The sequence below is a fragment of the Grammomys surdaster genome, unplaced genomic scaffold (genome assembly GCF_004785775.1).
Source record: "Grammomys surdaster isolate TR1022 unplaced genomic scaffold, NIH_TR_1.0 126028, whole genome shotgun sequence".
NCBI lineage: Eukaryota > Metazoa > Chordata > Mammalia > Rodentia > Muridae > Grammomys > Grammomys surdaster.
In genome coordinates, this window is record NW_021620841.1 from 3015565 (window position 1) to 3035914 (window position 20350).

The following is a 20350-nucleotide window of genomic DNA, read 5'->3' on the forward strand; positions in this document are numbered from 1 at the left end:
AATTAAATTGGTGGGAGAGAATATCTTGCTTTCTGTAATGCAAAAGGGACACTCATCTTGTTAACTCCAATAATTAAACCACTTGATAAAAGGTCACTCCCACAGCCCACTATAGAAACTTGTTATTTGCAGAAACAGAGTAGAATTAAATTGTAAATTTATACAACACTGACTGAAATTATTTAAATGTTTGTCTTTGTCTTATTTTAAAGTCTTGATTTATTTAAAATTGGGATTTTCGTTGTACTGGCTAAAAATGTTGACTTACATGGAACAAAATTACGTATATTTTTTGAAAAACTTGAAATTTATAACATTTGAAATTAGTGTCACCCTGCTCACCCACAAAATCTTGGACCCACAATTTGTCCTTCCTGCAAGAAGTGCAGAGATAAAGATGAAGCAAAGACGGACAGAATGGTTAACCAATGGCTGTCGCAACTTGAGACCCATCCTGTGGGCAATAGCAATCCCTGACACTATTAATGATACCCTGTTTTATGTATGTGAGTACACTGTTGCTTCCTTCAGACCCACTAGAAGAGGGCATTGCACCCCATTACAGATGGTTATGAGCCACCAAGTGGTTGCTGGGAGTTGATCTCTGGACCTCTCAAGAACAGTCGGTGCTCTTAACTGCTGAGCCATCCCTCCAGCCCCATTAATGATAATTTGTTATACTTACACACAGGAGCCTAACACAACTCTCCTCTGAGAGACTTCACACAGCAGCTGACTGAAAAAGGCACACAGGTTTACAGTCAAACATTAGAAGGGGCTCAGGCAATCCTATGGACGAGTTGGGGGAAAGATTGAGGGAATAGGCACTCTTGAGGATCCCAGAGACTGAAAATCCAGCAAAAGACCATACAGGGGTAGGGCCTAGTATCCCGACTGTCCCAACATATGTAGCAAATGTACAGCTTGGTCTTCATGCATGTCCTTTAACAACTGAAGCTGGAGCAGTCTCAGATTCTGTTGCCTGCTCGTGGATCCTGTTCCCCTAACTGGGATGCTTTGCCTGGCCTCAGCTAGACAGGATGCTCCTAGTCCTGGAATGACTTTGATGTGTCAGGGTGGGATGGTAACAGGAAGGATATCTGACTCCTGCATTCTCAGAGGAGAAGATAGGGGATGAGAGGGAGATTGGGAGGAAAGAAAAGAAAGTAGTCTCACACTCATGTGTATGGTACTTTTCAAATAAAAAATTGTTTTCCACAGAAAATTAATTTACTCATTGAGTTACTTGTTCTTTATGTTTTCATATAATTTTCTTTAAGCCTTAAGATATATTTGAAATCCATATGATTTACTGAAGAAATGGAAATTAGCCTAAATACTGGAAATTAAAACTGCTGTTTGATTTTAGAGTTCTATGTGTTCTTATATACATGTGAGTGTTTGAACTTACATATATGCACCACATGCCTGCCACTGATCTATTGAAGCCAAAAAAGAGTCAAATATTCTGGCACTAGAGGTAAAGATTGTGGTGAACAGCCCAACATGAGTTCTTGGAACTGAGTCTAAATCCTCTGCAAGAGTATCAAACACTACTAATTCCTGAGCCATCTCTCCAGCCCCAACCATTTTTTAAACCTGTTGGCACTAGTATAAGCTCCATGGTCCAGTGGATGGCTCCATGCCCTTACTAAAGGTAGCAACTCAAATGAACTTAGGGATAACAGAGCTAAAATGAAAGAAGAAGAGAAGAGATAGAAGAGTGGAGAAAGAAGTAGAGACAAGTCAAAACAAGAAACAATGAAGCTCAGAGCAGGCCATTTGGGGAGAAATTAGGGAGTGTCAGATAGTATATATGATTACTTCTCATAACATACATAGAATTCTAAAGAGTAAGCAAAATAATATTAAAAATAACTCACTAATAGTTTAAATATGTGAAAATAAATTGAGGACACAATGTAATTTTTATTTCTAAAGACTGAGTAACACAATATAAAATGCATTATTCAAATTTAATTTAGACCCAAGGAAATGGATCTATGGGTAAAGTCCCTGATTTACATGCATGAGAACTTGCACTGGGATTCCCAACATCCACACATAATCCAAAGTTTTATAGCCTGCGCCTGGAACTACAGTGCTGAGTTGGGGTTGAGGTTTGGATAGGCAGAAGCATACGGATTCCTGGAGTTCATAGGATAGACAGTGGTGTCAGACTCAGACATATATGTTCCAGGCTCAGTTAGAAACTATTTCTATAGATAATGTGGGGAAAATCAAGTAATATACCCAGTGTCAACCTCTGGCATCAGTATGCTCAAACTCAGATATGAATGCACTTACACACATGTATATGTACATATGCAGCACAAATAAAGAGATTTACATGTACAAACATTCTTCTTGCAAAATGATTTTGACCATTTTATGGATAGTACATTGAGGTAAGAAAGATTTTTAAAAAATCAGTAATTTGATGGCTTTTCCTATAAGATAACACTTAAATAATTGCTCTTTGTTATGTAGTGGTGTTTTCCATAAAACAATATTACATACATTCACATGTTAAAGGCCATATGGAAGATCATGTGAACTCATTTATACAACACAGAAGAACCTAGCTCTTGAAGCCCTGACAAATAATACATCAAACACCCAGCTTCTGGCTGTCCTCTGCTTTAATGACTCTTGTTTGGTGTGATTCATTGGTCAAATAATGACTTTTTTGTTTTGTTTTTTGTTTTTTGTTTTTTGTTTTTTGTTTTTTGTTTTTTGTTTTTTGTTTTTTTGTTTTTTGTTTTTGAGACAGGATTTCTCTGTGTAGCCCTGGCTGTCCTGGAACTCACTCTGTAGACCAGACTGTCCTCGAACTCAGAAATCTGCCTGCCTCTGTCTCCCAAGTGCTGGGATTAAAGGCGTGTGTCACCACTGACCAGCTTTTAACCATTATTTATTTTTTTTATTTTTTTGGTTGTCAAATGATTTCTAATATTGCATACTTTTGTACAATCCAGTATTTACCACATATAAAATATCACAGAAATGATTTTATTCCAGATCCAGTCATAACATATAAATTGATAATATTAAGAACAGATTCCATGAAGCTATACTATTACTATCATGCACATTTTTATTTTATATAACAAGTAGTTACATTTAAAAATATTTGAAAAGATTAGAATAATCTTTTATACTCATCTTATTATTAGATCACACTTGGAGCTGCCTAAGAACCTAGTTCTTTGTTAAACTATCATGCCATGAAATTGAGCTGGAAAAGCAGAAGAATTTATTGCTGACTTACTTTTGAATTAAGTAAATTTGGAAGAGAAATGAACATTGAACTAACCACTGTGAGTCAGACTTAAATGCAGTAGAGTATGGGTCATCTATAAACTCATGTAAGTCCTGCTCGTCGATTTGCTACAGGCTATCTCTGTAGGCTAAATAAGTGGAACGATAGTCAATTATTTATTAGTCTATACTTTTATGTAGATTTCCTATATGGTTTGAAAGTACACATAACAAGCACTTTTATAACAATACAACTTGAAAGTTAATTTTGCAATCAATGACTCTATTTATAAATAGAAGATATGTGCTTCAGGTAAGATTTACAGTGACTTTAAATTTTAAAGAGGAATGTTTGAATTTGCCAAAGCGTTATTCAAAATACTGACCTAAGTTATATAAACGCATTTTTCAAATAATAATGTAGGTAAACTTAATACTTGTGTTTCAGTCATTTAGCCACCTTCATTAGCCATTAGCCACATTAATGTAAATTTTCATTTAAAGAAAGTATTCTTTTATTTTGCAGATTGTTGCCTTGCGAGAGCAAAATGTTCATATTCAAAGAAAAATGGTATCAAGCGAGGGGTCCACGGAGTCAGAACATCTTGAAGGGATGGAACCAGGCCAGAAAGTCCATGAAAAGGTATGGTACACATAACTTAAATGTAAGTGCTTACTTCTTGATTCATTTGATAAGATAAAATCATGGAATGAACAAACTGTAAAAAGTGTTAAGTGTTTTAGTGAGACATTTTTATTTATTGCTTTCTGGTTGTTTATTTTAAATTTTAGTGTGTTTGATTTGTAATATATATATATATATATATATATTATTAATTGCTGTTAATTTGATTACATGCACAATTTAATTTATATATTAAAGGTACATAAAATATTCACTTTAAACTACATATGAAGTATTTTATATGGTGCTGTTTTAAAGGCACTATTTTTCAGTTTGTGTTACTGCATATGGTGAAATAATAAAAATATTATTGGTGATCTTTTTGATTTAGCACTTAATTTTTTTTCTTTTTTCAATAATCTTATTCATACTTCTGATAATGAAATAATGTGAAGTCAAATACTAGTAAACCATTTGACTTTATCCAGTTTCATTCATTCATTTGTCCAACCATTCATTCACCTTTAGAAAAAAGCCATTTTTCTTTGCAGTGTAGTTTAGACACAGGTAAGGTTTTCAGTGGTCTGTTTGGCCACTATCAAGAGATGATTCCTGTGTTGCTAGCATAAGACAGGGAATATAAATTATAAGCAGGTCTTAAATTAGATGAAAGTTACTTAAATATTTGCATAAACTAGGCTTAAACTCAAGAGAATCAACTATTTTGCTGTAACCCGTTATATTTTTGGGCATTGAGCTCCTTAGGACTACATGAATCAAGTAGCTTAACTGATGTAATTGCAAGTGCCAAGAGGTTCTAAAACCAAGCGATTAAGAAAGTAGTGACAGAATGACAGCAAATTGCACTGGATTCACACTGAGTTGTAAAGTAAGCACTTCCTCACTGGTGCTGTTAAAGCCGGTGCATGGGAATTCCATTCTTCCTTCAAGTGTCAAGGAAACTGAGTTACTCAGATGAGTTTCCAGAGGCACCCTTCAGATCAGATAGTCGACAACTGGGCAGGTCTTTCTTTAAAACCACCATTTTAGAAATAGTCTATGTGTTTAACTAAAATCTTAAGCTGAATTTTAATAATAAATAATTTATGACAATTCATAAGTTATATATGAGATTAAAATAAAAAAATCATTTACCTTTACTTCAGGTAAGTCAGTCAGTGTGCCACCATCCTCTTTAGAACAAGGTGTTTACATTCAGAAGAACAATAAGGAAAGGAACATAAAATTTGGTAAAATATTGATTCATTTACATGATGTTATTGGAAACAGACCTTTCTTCAAAAATTATAGTCACATAGATTTGGTTATGAAAATTGAATGTATATAATAATCTTTACTTAGGTATCTATAATGGCAAAAATATATAATAACATTTGTGCTACTGAACTTCAAATAGAAGAAATACATAAAAAAAATTTTCAGGAATAAATAACTCAAATGCTTGTCTATTTTTAACATACATATATACATATGCATTTGTGTGTATCTCCTATTATCAACAATAAAATGATGCTCCAATTAATGACAGCTAACATAAATGATGATATACACCAGCTATAGTATTTAGTAAGCATATCAGCTACTAGTGTGTAACTAATCTGTATTTCTCATGTGAAAATACTGTCTCAGGATATATTATTCATAATTCATAAGACTTTCTCATTATTAGGCAGCACACAGCTCCGTGTTTTTTTCTATTCAAATTATAGATAGTTTTAACCAGATTAATTTGCAAGTTGCATCTTCTGAAATAGAAAGAACAATTCTATACAACTGGATTTTGTCACTAATCCTAAATGTACTGTCTTTAATATAAATGTAGCAATAAGTTAACCTGCTGGCTCTATTTCTTTACCTTACGTTACTCCCCAATAACCATGCACATAAACAAGAGTTATTTAAAACTACACCTCAATAGCTGAGCAGTTAAATAATTTACCTTAACTTTCTATGCTAATCTGGCTACCTCCCAGCCCTATCCCATGATACTTGTATATTATTATTGACCTGGCTCTTTGGGCTTCAAGTATGTTGTTTTCATGGTCTGTCTCGGGACCCTTTCCTCATGGCTTCTATTTCTCTATCTTCCTCGCTCACTAATCTGAATCTGCCTCTCTCTTCTCTCTCCTCCTCTCTCTCTCTTCTCTCTCTTCTCTCTCTCTCTCTCTCTCTCTCTCTCTCTCTCTCTCTCTCTCCTCTTCTCCTTCTCTCTCACTCTTGCTCTCTCTCTCTCCTTCCTCTGGCTGGTAGATGTTACATTCTATTCTCTAGCCATTGGGTGATCAACACTTATTGATGAGGCAAAGAATCAATGGTAAGAATTGTTTACACAAACTTGAGATGGGAGATAAGTATTGCAATAGACTGTCCAGATTGAAATGAGCTATAAGGGCAGAAAATGCGCACTTGAGTGATCCAAGCATAAACTTTACATACAGTATACAAAATCATTTTGACTACAACTACCTGACCTCGTATCTACAGGTGGAATCTGAGAAACTGGTGACTTGAAAACCTTTGTTCTTCTGTTCATTCTTTTGGCAAGAATATAAATAAAACTTCTTAAACACTGTGACTATACATTCATTTTTAAAATTTTTTGACAATTGAAGAGATATTTCCACGTACTTGGGACTCACAGTATATAATCATGGTTTTTAATACCACTTTAATAGCCTTTCAGTATGAGCATTGTGCTAGATAAATTTATGTCAACTTGAAAGAAGCTCAAATCATCTGAAACAAGAGAACCTCCATAGGGTCAGGCTGTAGACAAACCCTCAAGTCATTTTCTTAATTAGTGATTGTGACAAAGGGCCCGATCCACTATGGGTGGGGCCATTTCTTAGCTGGTTGTCCTGTGTTCTATAAGAAAGAAGAATGACAGACATTCAGATAGAGAGTCTAATTAGGAGGTCGTCATCAAACCCCTCAACTCTAAACTCTGGGAATCCTGAGGAAGATGAGGCAGGAAGATGGTAAGAGTCAGCGGGGATGTAGGATAAGATGAGAACAAGATCTGCTAAATCAACTAGGCAAGGCTCATACGAACATACAAAGAGTAAAGCAGCGTCTACCTGTATCTGCATCAGGTCTTCTATATTATAGCTATTACCTTAGTACTTTTATGGGATTCCTGACAAACAGTGAGTCATACTCTGACTCCTCTGCCTGTTCTTGGGACTCTTTTCTCTTGTTGGATTGCCATGTCCAACTTTGATATAATGTTTTTTTCTTTATATTATTTTATCTATTTTTTTGTTGTATTTGGTCATTATCTCTTAGAAGCCTGTTATTTTCTAATGAGCATGAGAATGTCAGTGCAGCTGCAGGAGACCGGAGGTGGGCACGAACAGAAAAACAAACAAAAAAGCTGAGAAAGCCATGATGAGCAAGCCAGTAAGCACTAAAGTCCCTGATGGCCTCTTCATTAGCTCCTTCCTCCAGGATCCATCCCTGCTTGAGTTACCCTCCTGACTTCCTTTAGTGATGGACTAAGATATGGATATGTAAGCCAAAGAAACCCTTTTCTAGGCAACACTTTTTGATCATGGTGTTTGATCACAGTAATATTAACCTTAACTAGGAGAGAAACTGGCATCAGGATAGTAAGGTATTGCTGGGACAGACACAACCATGTGTTTTGGGAAGGATTATGGAAGGGCTTGGAACTTTGGAAGAGAAAAGCCATTGAGTGTTCAAAGCTTGGTGGAAACCTAGAAAGTAAAGAAGTGGAGAACAACACAGACAATGGAGACTTGGCTTGTAAAGCATCAAAGGGCAGCAAAGACTGCAGAGGGCCTTTGTTTGAAGAATCTGTGGTGTCTGGCCAGCTGGAGATGAAACATAAGCTGTGATCATCAAGAGACCAGAAACGCTAAAGTAAAACCTTTGTGCTTTACTGTGACAAAGTGTGCCTCTTATCTGGAGCTGAGAAATTAGCAGTGATTAAATGGAGACCAGCATTATTGAGGTGAAATCTTCTAGAAAGTGTTTCCCCAAGTCAGTACTCAAAAGCTTTATTCCCGAGATCGCCAAGACTGTGTCTTGTTTTGGCAGCTAAACCTGGTCATGTGTAAAAGTCTCCCCAGTGTTACTGGATTTGGAGACATGAAGGGGTCAACTGAGACTTGTTGCTGTAGGGCATCCATGAACTTGAAGCAGGAGTAGCGTTGGAAGCCAGAATTGAAGGGATCATAGAGAAAGTTGAGGCTTTGTAAGGTGAAGAGCAGTGAGGCAAAGATATTGATGAAAGAGCAGAACTGCAGCAGAAGACCTCAGCGTTTTGGAGAGGTCAGCACCAGAGACAGCTGCCGCTGGTCTGGGGAGAAACTGACCACAGACTAAAAACAAGCTATGTATGTTGCAGAGGGCAGAGTCAGAGAAGTGAACCCAAATACTTGGATGAGACCAGAAAATTGTGACTGAATCCCTGGTATTGGACATTGGGTGATTTATATTATTGAGGTTTGGTTTTATTTGTATCTACTTGTGACTGTGCCTTGATTCTTCCTTCTTGAAATAATTTATTCTGAATTTTATAGGAGGCCACAGTTGAGAGACTTTGGATTTTAAAAAGGACTATGGATTTTGTTACAGAGTCTAAATTTTTAAGGTGTTAAGTTTGTAAAATGTTTATCATGATCTTTATATCAATGTCTGATCTTAGGGATGAACAATAAAAGAAAGATCTTGGCTTTAAAGGGATATCTGTGTGTTGACATGAACATGGGTCAACTGTGCTATAAAGGGGATCCTCAATAAAGAAAATGTCTCCAGAATAAGGCTGTGGGCAAGCCTGTAGTGTATTTTCTTGATTAGTGATTAATGGAAGTGGGCCCACCCCATTATGGATGATCTAACCCTGGGATAGTTGTTCTGGGCTCTGTAAGAAAGTAGGCTGAGTAAGCCAGTAAGCTGGACTTCTCCTGGCCTCTGTCATCTTTCCTGTCTCCAGGTTTCAGCCTTGTTTGAATTCACATCGTAACTTCCTTCAGTAATGAGCAGTGATTTGGAAACATAAGCCAGCTAAATCTTTTACTTCCCAAATGTTTTGGTCATGGTGTTTCATGATATAACCCTAATGAAGACAAACCTAAAACATATGATTTGAACATTATTTTAAATTTGAATTTTAATAATAAGACTGTGATCTATTGTATATTAAATATGCGATTGGGTTTTCACGATTAAATAACTGCAGCATTTAGAGGAAATTTTCTTATATGATGAATATTAATCAAAGACACACATAATATACAAACAAAATTTAAGGTCTAGTTTGATCATTTAAGTATGTATGATAGTTACATACAAAAGCATTGTTTGTTACCCATTTCTAGTCTTATTTTTATAGCATGACCATTTGAGATATAGCAAGACCACTGAATAACAAGTTATGATAGAATTATAATTTAACAATTGCTTTTTAAGTCTATCTAAGCATAGAAAAATGGAACGTTATTATGGAGAATGTGTGAAAAGCACCACCTCTTGTTCATGATAGTAAAAACACTTAAATTACATAATCAGAATAGATTATTAGCCATTGGAGGATGTTTTGTAACTGCACTATGAGAATTCAGTTGACTAGTTAACAAAATAACCTCATTGAGAGTACCCTGAATAATGGACTTTATTACTCACGAGTGACCTATAATTATTGTCATCTTTTCCAGAACAAAAGGGAAAAAAGAAGCAAGGAAATAAGTTTAGATGAAACCATTTTAAAGGTTTCTTTGTGATCTTATATTTAGTGTTGCCTAGAGAATATTTTCATGTAATAAAATTCCAGAACATTATAGGTTACCTTGCTTAAACCAGACTCAACAGAATTTATCCTGTTCCTCTTTCTAGCGTGATGGAGTTAATCTGCAAATTTTTACAATAATAGCCATGATGCTCTTGGAGACAATTACGTTCACAATTTCCATGCTGCCTGCTTCCGCCTTTTGCCTCTAGTCTCTTAGGAAGCTAAGAGATGTAGCTCAGTAGAATGGTAGTGGTAAAATTAAGAAAAAAAATTGGGTAAAAACGTACATTGTGCAACATTCATGCAAGTGTCATATTGAAAACCTGATAAAATGTGAGATAAAATGATATTAGAAGTTAAGTAGATATTATATTGGAGTTTAAGAAAAAGATAAGGCTTTAGACAGATTAAAAGACTTAAGAGTATTTAAAGTCAGTACTTGGTGTGCAAATGTGCTAAGAACGGATGACATTTTTTGTTATGTTCTAGGGATGGAAGAGTAACAAAATAACTAGATACGAGTGTGCAAGAAAGCTAGTAGCAACAGTTAAAGGGAACAGCGAGGGTAAGAAAATTCTTACAGGCCCTGGTAGAGTTAGCTTTATTATTATTATTACTATTATTATTGTTATTGCAATGAAAAACAATACGTTGAAGCGGTTTGAAGCTTGGAAGCTCCTCAATCACATTATTTTCAAAATAATTTGTATGACAGATTAATATATACCCGTCATTTTTACATTCTTCAGTATGTAGACCTTATTAATTTTTCTTTTCAGAAAATATGATTGAGATAAAATGATCTGTGTGGACAAAAGTGTTCAACATCCAGAACTTATTGTCTCTTCACATTTCTTCAAGCAAGTAAATGTGTTCTTGTTCTTGTTTTCAGAATTACACATAATTAATTTTCTAGAGCTAATAATTTATTTTATGTGACTTGTTTTTTTTTTTTACAAAATATGTGATTATTTACAAAAATACTTGCAACTTCTCCTGAGTATAGTTTTAAATGCAGAACTGAATTCACAAGGGAACGACATCCCAAATGTTTGATATTGTGTGTGTGACTCTGCAACTTTAGCTAAGGTCCAGTATTTAGACTCATGTGCTGGTATATCAAAGCCCCAAATTCTTGGCCAAGCAACAGATCATTACTTACTCCAATGTGGACTAATCTAGCTAAAGAAATAAATGAAGTGCTTGCCTTTGCTCATGGCAATGTAGCTGATTTCATTGACGGTTATGCTGATGCTAAATCATGTTTCTATGAATATACAACTTTATATTTATGTTTTAATCATATGCACATTTCCCTGATGAGAATCATATTTTATACAGACAAAAGATAAACTTGCTTCTCTTTAATTCATGTTTATAGTTTTTACATTTGTCATCAGTCCTTCACACACACAACTGTTACAACGCAGTTAAGACACAGATGGGAAAAGTGTCTCCATATTTAACAAAATGAAAATGAACCCATTAATCCAAATAGTAGTCAGCCTGACAGGAATCTAATTGATATGTTGATTCTTGAATTACCTAAGGCTGCAACATATATCCCATTTGGGGGCAGTTTGTACACATCTAAAAAACAATAATGATACATTTGTGAAAATAGAACCAGTGCATTGCTTTAGTTCTTAGTTTAGCATAGAATAATTTCTGAAACTGTTAGTGACTTTCTAACCAAAAGTAAAATAATAAAATATTTCCTCTAGTCATTACCTTTTTTTAATCCTTGCAAACGATATACAAGATTTTAAAAAGTTATAGATGTCTTTTTCATGAAAACCACTTTAAATGTATATTTCATGATATAACATGGAATAAGTCTACTAATTTTCACTTCTAATACTTACGAACACTAATCATGAAAGTGTTGAACAGAAATTCCTTAGTTAAGTTTGATTTGAAACGCTGTAGTATAGCATAGTTCTATGAATCCAAATGTTTTTGTTATAGTGAGTTTTCTTACATGCTGGTTTAAACATTATGACAATAAAAGAAGTTAAGTACACTACAATTCCTTAGAAAAAACAATACAAACAGAAACAAATTTTTGCTTTTAAATTTTATAGAAATTTAAAATATTCTAATTTTTATAAATAATTAAAGAATTTATTTTGAAACCATGACTGTTCCAAAGGAAAGACAGGAACAAAAAGTAGAGCAGAGACTAAAGAAAAGGCCATGGGGGAGCCTCTCACACCTGGGGATCCATCCTGTCTACGGACAACCAATCCCAGTATTTGCTGTTGCCAAGAGGCACTTGCTGACAGGAACCTGGTGTGGCTGTTCCCTGGGAGGCTCTGCTACCTAACCAATGCAGATGCGGATGCTTGGAGCCAACCATCAGACTGAGCTCCGGATCCCGGTGGGGGAACTAGCAGAAGGATTGGAGGAGCAGAGGTGATTTTAACTCCATAGGAAGAACAGTATTGGCTGGCCAGACCACCCAGCGCTCTCAGGGACTAGATCACCAACCAAGGAGTGTACCTGGGGGGATCCATGGCTTCAGATACATGTGTAGCAAAGGATGGCCTTGGCTGACATCAATGGCAGGGGCGGCTCTTGGTCCTGTGGAAGTTTGATGCCCCAGCTTAAAGGGATGCTGGATCAGTGAGGTGGGAGTGGGTGGGTGGGTGGGTGGGTGGAGGGAGCACACCCACAGAGGCAAAAGGGAGGGGGTAGAGGACAGATGTGGGATGGAGGGTTTGTAGAGGGGTAGTCGGGAAGTGGGATATCATTTGAGATGTAAACCAGTAGAATAATTAATAAAAAAAAAGAAAAAGAAACTACGACTGTCATACTGTGTTGCTCATTTTTCATAAGTCTGAGTAACATCACTCAGTATAATTTTTTCTATTTAACTTTTAGTAAAGCTTTATATTTATAATACATTTTCCTTTTGTTTTTTTTTTATTTTTCTCTCATGGGGAGTCTAATGGGGGATATGATACTTTTGTCTTTATAATATTTTTTTTCTATTTTTATCATATTCTTTCCTCTGCCTCAGCTGTTTCCAGATCTTCTGACACCTCTTTACCTTCCCAGCTTCATGTTCTTTCTTGCGAAAAGAGAATAAAATTAAAAATTAAACACATACACACACACACACGCACACACACACAAGGGAGGGAGCAGTTGATCAACTTCAGCTATACTTATACCTAAGAATGCAGTCTGTCCCAGATTGTGGTTTATATAAACAGTGTCACTCCATTGAAGATATTAGAATTTTGTGTTTCCAAGAAGATATTACTTGCGGATTTGCTGGTTGGGGGAGGATTTGCTGGCTTGAACATGTACAGGGTTTGTACATCTGATGCAGTACATGTGGATACTTAGGAAAACAGACACAAGCCATCGATGGTGCACGAAATGTGTTTAGAGAAGTTTAATAGAGTAGAATATTTTGGGAAATGAAAGGAGAGATGGGTAATACTATAGGCAGACAGGTCAAGCATATAGTACTAGATTGACAGTGACTGGGAAATCAGGGACTAGAGGAAAGCTTAAGAAAAATAGATTATGCATAAAGAAGCTATGAGAGTATAATCTTACAACACAAGTGAAATATATAGACGTGACAATAGAACATATGTGATATAAACTAACAAAGAAAGAATACTGAGAACTAAAGATTTATGTGAAAACGGGGACAGAGTAGTAGAGGAAAGGAATAGGCAGTGTGTTAACCAACACACACACACACACACACACGGGGGGGGGTGAAGACAGGGGAGAGAGGGAGGGAGAGAGGGAAGGAGAGAGAGTTATTCCTAGAAAGTGTTGTTTATTGCATGAAAATCTCAGTGCTGGGAACAGGGTACAGCCCTAAAAATTGTTGGTCCCAGTTTTCTGCCAAGTATTCAAACAATACAGGTAATTGCCTGTACTCTTAGTTGTTCAACAGAAATCAAAGGTAAAACAATATTTCCAAAGTTACAGTGCACTTTAGTTAAAGGACAGGAGGTAAATGAATCTTGAACTGAGCGGGGACCTCTCCCTGCTGGCTAGCTTTCATTATGCAGGAAGGTGCTTCGTAGATGCCAGTGAAGCAAAGTCATCAATGGTGTTTTCCAGCAGGGAGCCCTGTACACTACCACACTGACTTACATGGCAAGACTGCCGAGTTCACTGAGGCAATGGTAGCAAAACTGTTAATATGGAGAGCCAGTCATTCTCCTAATTAACTTTGAGAAACCTGCCTCAAAGGAGAGTCTTCATGCCTCCTACCGTAAACATGTCAAAATTCTTGGCTAGAGAAGACAAAGGCCCAAGGAGAGAGCTATTGATGTTGCTTTTCTAAATCTATTCATGTTGTCAAACTTGCCTTTAAATATTTATATTTATATCCATATTTGTGTTGCTGTTGACCTTGGTCGAACAGGTTTCTCGTTGCAGCGAGGAGTGATTAATGCAGATACATTATTCTTTTTTTTTTCATTTTGTTCCTTTTATTGGATATTTTCTTTATTTTCATTTCAAATGTTATCCCCTTTCCAGGTCTCCCCTCTGGAAACCCCCATCCCATCCCTCCTCCCCATGCCTCAGTGAGGGTGCTCCCTCACCCACCTACTCACTCCTGCCTTCCTGCCCTGGCATTCCCCTACACTGGGGCATGGAAGCTCTACAGTACCAAGGGCCACTCCTCTCCTTCATGTCCAACAAGGTCATCTTCTGACACATAAGTGCGTGGAACAATGGGTCCCTCCATGTGTACTCTTTGGTTGGAAGTCCAGTCCCTGGGAGCTCCAGGGGGTCTGACCAGTTGACACTGTTGCTCCTCCCACAGGGCTGCAAACCACCTCAGCTCCTTCAGTCGCTTCTCCAACTACTCTGGGTGTTCAGCTGTAGACAGGCATCTACCTTAACACCTTTTCCCTGCCAGTCTCCAACAATGTAGGGTAAGAGGTAATAGAGAATATAAGAGTCAGAAGATGGACAAGAGAGCCGTGAGATGCTATTTTTGTTGCTGTTGCTGTTGGCTACCATAAAAAATATCAAATACTTAACATCTGTGGCTACCTACAAAAGATGTACACAAAATCTTGCCACTAAAAATTTTGAAAATGAAAAGGGATGGTGAAGTTTCACCTTTCGGGGAGGAGAACTTACTGACACTTGATGGCTCCTGAGAAAGAGACTCACTTTTCTTTAGTTTATGGCAAGTGAGATTCCTCATGTGCAGTAGATGACTCCATCCCTCATTCACAAAAAGGTAACCTTAACTGAACTCTGTTAGTTAAAAATAACAAATAAATAAGGGAACATAAGAAAAAGTATATTTTATGCTTACCAGCAAAGACCACTGGTTGTTTTAAAAATTAAGCATGATAGAGGACTTTTGATTTGAAACATTTAAAGATAACTAGTTGATACCAAGTTAACAAATATTTTGGGGGGCCTATCATTTCATTACTCTTACTTTCTCAATAATTTATTGCCTTATTATTTTATTTTACTTTTGTGCTACTTTTATGTTTAATGGCTGATAAGATACAAAAACCAATAAAGTACCACCATGACCTTGATCTGTGATCCTTAGTCCCATCTAAATATTATTAATACCTAAGAAAATTTGTAAAGCAACTACATAGAAAAATATCACCATTTTGTATTGTCCAGAATGGAGTGCATCCACAGTTTCTCATTCAGTTCTCCAAAGTATTCTAAAAATCAGACACTTAATAAAAATTTGTTACTGCTGTGCTTAAACTCTAGATTTATAAAAGCACACCTTTAATAGTATGTAATAGACTTAAGGAGACAATACAGAAAACAACAACTCTCAATTATGTGGTAGAGAACCTTAAATAAATGATAAAACACGGTATATGTTTGACACATTTGAAATTAGTGAACATTTCCAATATTTGAAAGAAAAAAAGCAGAATAAGAAAATTTAAAAAACAATATTGGTGACAGTCCTAAAAGTTCACCTAAGTTATGACTTATAACGTTAAAGCCTTTGTGCCTGTATTCAGTAAATTATTTCAGGTTCCAAACACACACATGTGTTTGTATGGTTTGTTTGTATCCATACTCAATAAAGCATGCATTATGTTGTTGTCAAGAATGACAATGAGAGTCTTGTTCATCTAAGAACCTTCCTATGTATCTGGCATAATACAAATAAATAGAGTTGGAGGTTTGATGGTTTATTGAATTAGTAGATAAGTGGAAGAAAGAAGTAAAAAATAAACAGAAATAAGGGGAGGCAGGAATGAGAAATTCTGGAACCAGAATATCAAGTGTGAAAACTTCATCTGGTGACATTTTAAAGTGTCAGCCAAACGGGTTTTCCCTTTGTGCATCAATTTCCATTCTGCATCTTATAGGATTAAATAACTAAGACATTAAATAACTCAGTTACGTCATTCACTTATATTTATGTCTACACACGATGAGAACTTAAGGAATTTCAGCAACATTGGAATATTGTTTTGAACTCACACTTGGAGAGAGAATCCTTACAGATTATTCTTTTCTTTTTTTGGGGGGGGGGAGGCAGGTCATATTGCTATTGTAATCAGTATACAGTCTTATTTGATGACTTGGATGTAAATGGAATCACAAGAATTCAGCATATTACATGGTCCTTAATGATCTCTAGGAAAAACAGGAGTGTCCTTAGGCCACTCCAGTGCTTGAGTCCTTCTAAAATCTCTTCCTGTACTAATGCTTAGAATAGAATTTATTTATGTCATTCACTCATATTTTAATTAGCCTGTAGAATAGTATATTTCATATTTCATTCAGATACATTCTTTACATGAATGCATTATTGATGTATGCTAACTGTAAATCAACCACCTACATTTTTATTTCTCTTCTCACTATATTTATGCCTATCAATATTTTCCTGTCTGAATCTGTATTCTGTATTTATTTTATAGCTCTACATACTTTGATTTATACAATCTTTTTCTCACAGAAAAAAAATAGATGTTTAAAAGTTTCTTCTACTTTCTAGGACTCTTCACAGTCTAGAAAAGCCTGATGATACATGGGAATGGTTGAGAATTTCATTATACCATCTTGACAATGTAATTGGCAATACATTGCTAACGATTAAATGCCACAGTTACTTGGAATGGAATTGTTTAATGGTCACTGCAGGTTTTAGTAAATTTTAATAGCATTTATGCCTCTATTATGAGAATTTACTCAATAAGAAGATCAATTTGAATCATCTACTCTTCTATCTTCCTATTTCTATTTTCTTTTAGATCAGCAAATATTAAGAAGACACATGAGAGAATGTTAGTCTATTTGAAATATAGTAAAGAGAAAACCTAGCTTTTGTGTAGGTGTACATGTTGAGAATATTTTTATAACTGAAAATAAAATTTTAACTCTTAAATGTATTAATGCAAAGGAAAGACACCAAATATTCTTTCTCAGCATCAGTAAACAAATGATATTTAAATATATGGTTAATCAGAAATGAATATATTTTTAAAATGAACCTTTATTTTAGGGACTTGAGTTGTAATTTGGGGGATACGGTACTTAAGCAACATCCCCTGGTTTCATCATTAGCATAGAATTTTAAAACTACTTGTATATTTATAAACAAAGAAGTTTCATAAACACTTCAAGTAAAAGGAAATTGGCAGATCACCCCAGCAAATTTTCACACATTGTTCTAAATTTCACAGGTGTGTCCAAGCTACTCAATGCAGTTCTGCTGCTTAAAGAATTTAAAGGTTAACATTTTAAAAGTGTTTTATTTTAGTTGCCTGATTACTGTTTATATTTATTTAAAATTATCTCATCTTAAACTTTTTACAGCTTCTGGTATTAAACAAGATTTTAATGGACTTCAGGTGCACAGAATTTCAACAGTAATAATTTTTCCTAATTAGAAAATTACCATCATTTTGTACTAAATAAATACTCATGAAATATGTGCATAAATGAGATAGATACACATTATTCATATCCATATATATTTATGAGTATACACATAACTGATCCTACATATTATATATACTTATATATTTTATGTATATAACATAGTAATTTTTACACACACACACACACACACACACACACACACATATATATATATTTTATGTTTGGTCCTTTCAATTATACAGTGTATACAATTTTAACCACTTTTGTATATGTTTGTATTATAGACCTAGTACAGTAAATGGTAGACAAATTGAACTGGAATTCAGTTATGCATTTCAGTCCAGTTCATTACGACTATGTAAGCAACTGAATATTATTATAGCTAATTTTATGTCAACTTAACAAAAGTTACAGTTATACAGGAAAAGAGAAACTTAACTCAGAAAAAAAAAATGAGACTGATTTGTAGGCAAGCCTGTACTGTATTTTCTTGATTGATGACTGATATTATATAGCCTAGCTCTGTATCTGCAATACAGCCTTAAGGCTGGAAGTTCTAGGAGCTATAGAAAGCAGAAATAACAAACCACGGGAAGGAAACCCATGAGTAGCATTTCTCCATGGTTTCTGCTTGAATTTCTGCCTCCATGTTTCTCCCTGGTGTGAGAGATTTTGCCTTGACTTTTCTGCCTTGATTATTGACTATAACTGGGAAGTTCAAGATGATACAAACACTTTCCTCCTCAAATTTCTTTTTGTCATAGTGTTTTATCACAGTGATATGAACTAAGACAACTATATAAATCTTAATTTGCCACAGATCTTTAGGGTTCTGTAATACTAAATGGATTTTTTCCATTAAAAAGTAGTTTTGAATCGTTTTACAGATTTGTGAAGTGTTTTAATAAAGTAACTCTATTAATTACATTTTCCATGAAATTTTACATGTTTATGGAGACATATCTGTATGAACAGCACCTCATTCAGAAAAAGGAGTTGCTTCACACTTTAAAGTTAATTCACCGCCTTGTGCAATAACTTCCAGTACCTGGCCAAGGAAGCAGCCAATCTGCATTTTTGCCTTCCTGCATTTCTTGGGTAGAATGTCTGGTGTAGACGTCCATGTAAACTGAAGTATACTTGTCCTCTTCTCTAAATTTACCCTTCCTTTTCTTAACATAAGACTTTCTGTGAGTCATTTGGTTTTATTGCAGATGCAAGTAATCTGTTGTTTTTCATTGTGGGAAATATAGCCATAAATTATCTTAACCAATGAGTTTTTCCATTCTATAATTTCCATTCTATAATTTTTCAGACACTTAAAAATTTAACTGTATAGGTGTTTTTCTTACCAGAAAAACAACAAGCCACTGAACATTATGAGTTTGTGTTATGATTCCAGTTGGATCCCTGTAACTCATTCTTATACAGTTGCAGTTGCACTGAACACTTGATAACGATACACTTATAAAGCAGGTTCTGGAAATTGTCAAAAAAAAAGATGGAAGCTATTCCAATGAATCTTATAGTATCTATTTATTTATTCTTTCATTTGTTCACTTTATATCCTGATCCCAATCCTATTCCCTCCTTTGCTCTAAGCCTTACCCTCACACCTCTTTCCCCATTCCCACCTTCCCGTCTCCTCAGAGAAGAAGTGGCCCCTGATGTGTACTAACCAGCCCTGGCACATCATGTAGTGACAGGAGTAAGTACAGTCTCTCCCACTGAGGCCAGACAAGGTAGACCAATTAGTCGAAAGGGATCCAAGGACAACAGAGGCAGAAGCCCTTGCTCCAGTTGTTAGGAGACCCGTATGAATGTAGATGTTTAGCTATACTCTCCTTCAGTGACTATTGTCCTTCATGCCTGAAATGTTGCATGTAGAGGGGTGATCGCAGAGTAACTCTCCAGGAACTGTTCTTGGAAGAAGCTAACTGTGAACTCTTGCATTCTGCAACTATCTGCACAGCGACTGAGAAGAGTACACTAATGAGCAACTGAGAGATAGACTTCAGGAAAGGCTGGTACCATTTGCTAGGTGTGTAGTAGCTGTGATAGTTTTACAGGGTTTTAAGTTGTAATAATGCCATCTTGGTACTGTGAAAAATACGGTTCGTTACTATCAAAAAGCACTTGTTTTTTAAAAAGGGTGTGCATGTGTCACAAGAGTGAAAAGCTTGTATTTAGTGTTAAATGGTAGTTGCAGAGGCAACTAAGATCCACAGAGATGTGCTAGACAGATGTGGATGAGTTACCTTGTAATTCGTGCCTGGGACTTAGATCCACTGAGGTAGCCAATGGGCAGAGAGAGCATGACAGCTGATTTAGAAGAGAGCTATTTTCTGGTTTTGGTGATGCTTCTTAGGGACAAAATTGCACATAGGAGGAGGACACATTTACATTTCTATTCAAACTTTCCCTAATTTATGGAGAGTTGGAACAAACTCCTGCTGTTAAGTAAGCATCTCAGCAGAACAAACTGCTGCTTTGCTCTTCCCAGACCTTCCTGTTTCTGCTTGGTTTAGATCTTTCTCTTTTTGAAAATCATCTCCTCTCTGTCTCTGTACAACTCTAGACATAGAACTTGAACTTAGCTTCTAAGTTTCTATGGGTCAGAATTTCTTATTTCCTTGCCTTTCTTTCTCCCCATATTTCTCCCCTCTCCTTCCTTTCTCCAATCCATCCATCCTTCCTTCTGCTATTTTTCTTTTTCTCCTTCCCTTCCTTCCTTGCTTTGTAATTAATTCTCTTTGTCTTTCCTTCCTCTTTCCTTTTTCCCTTTTCTAGTTTCCTCTCCTCCTATTTTCTCCCTCCCT

At 35.7% G+C, this 20350-nt stretch overlaps 1 protein-coding gene across 16 annotated transcripts in view; it reads left to right on the forward strand.

The window, feature by feature from the left end:
- Positions 1 to 20350, forward strand: part of Ppfia2 (PTPRF interacting protein alpha 2) — a 428942-nt gene that overhangs the window by 292760 nt on the left and 115832 nt on the right. For all 16 annotated transcript variants that reach the window (XM_028754574.1, XM_028754577.1, XM_028754579.1 and 13 more), the window contains one exon: positions 3788 to 3904. In XM_028754574.1, coding sequence (XP_028610407.1) covers positions 3788 to 3904 — 117 coding nt within the window. The remainder of the gene's footprint in view (positions 1 to 3787; positions 3905 to 20350) is intronic.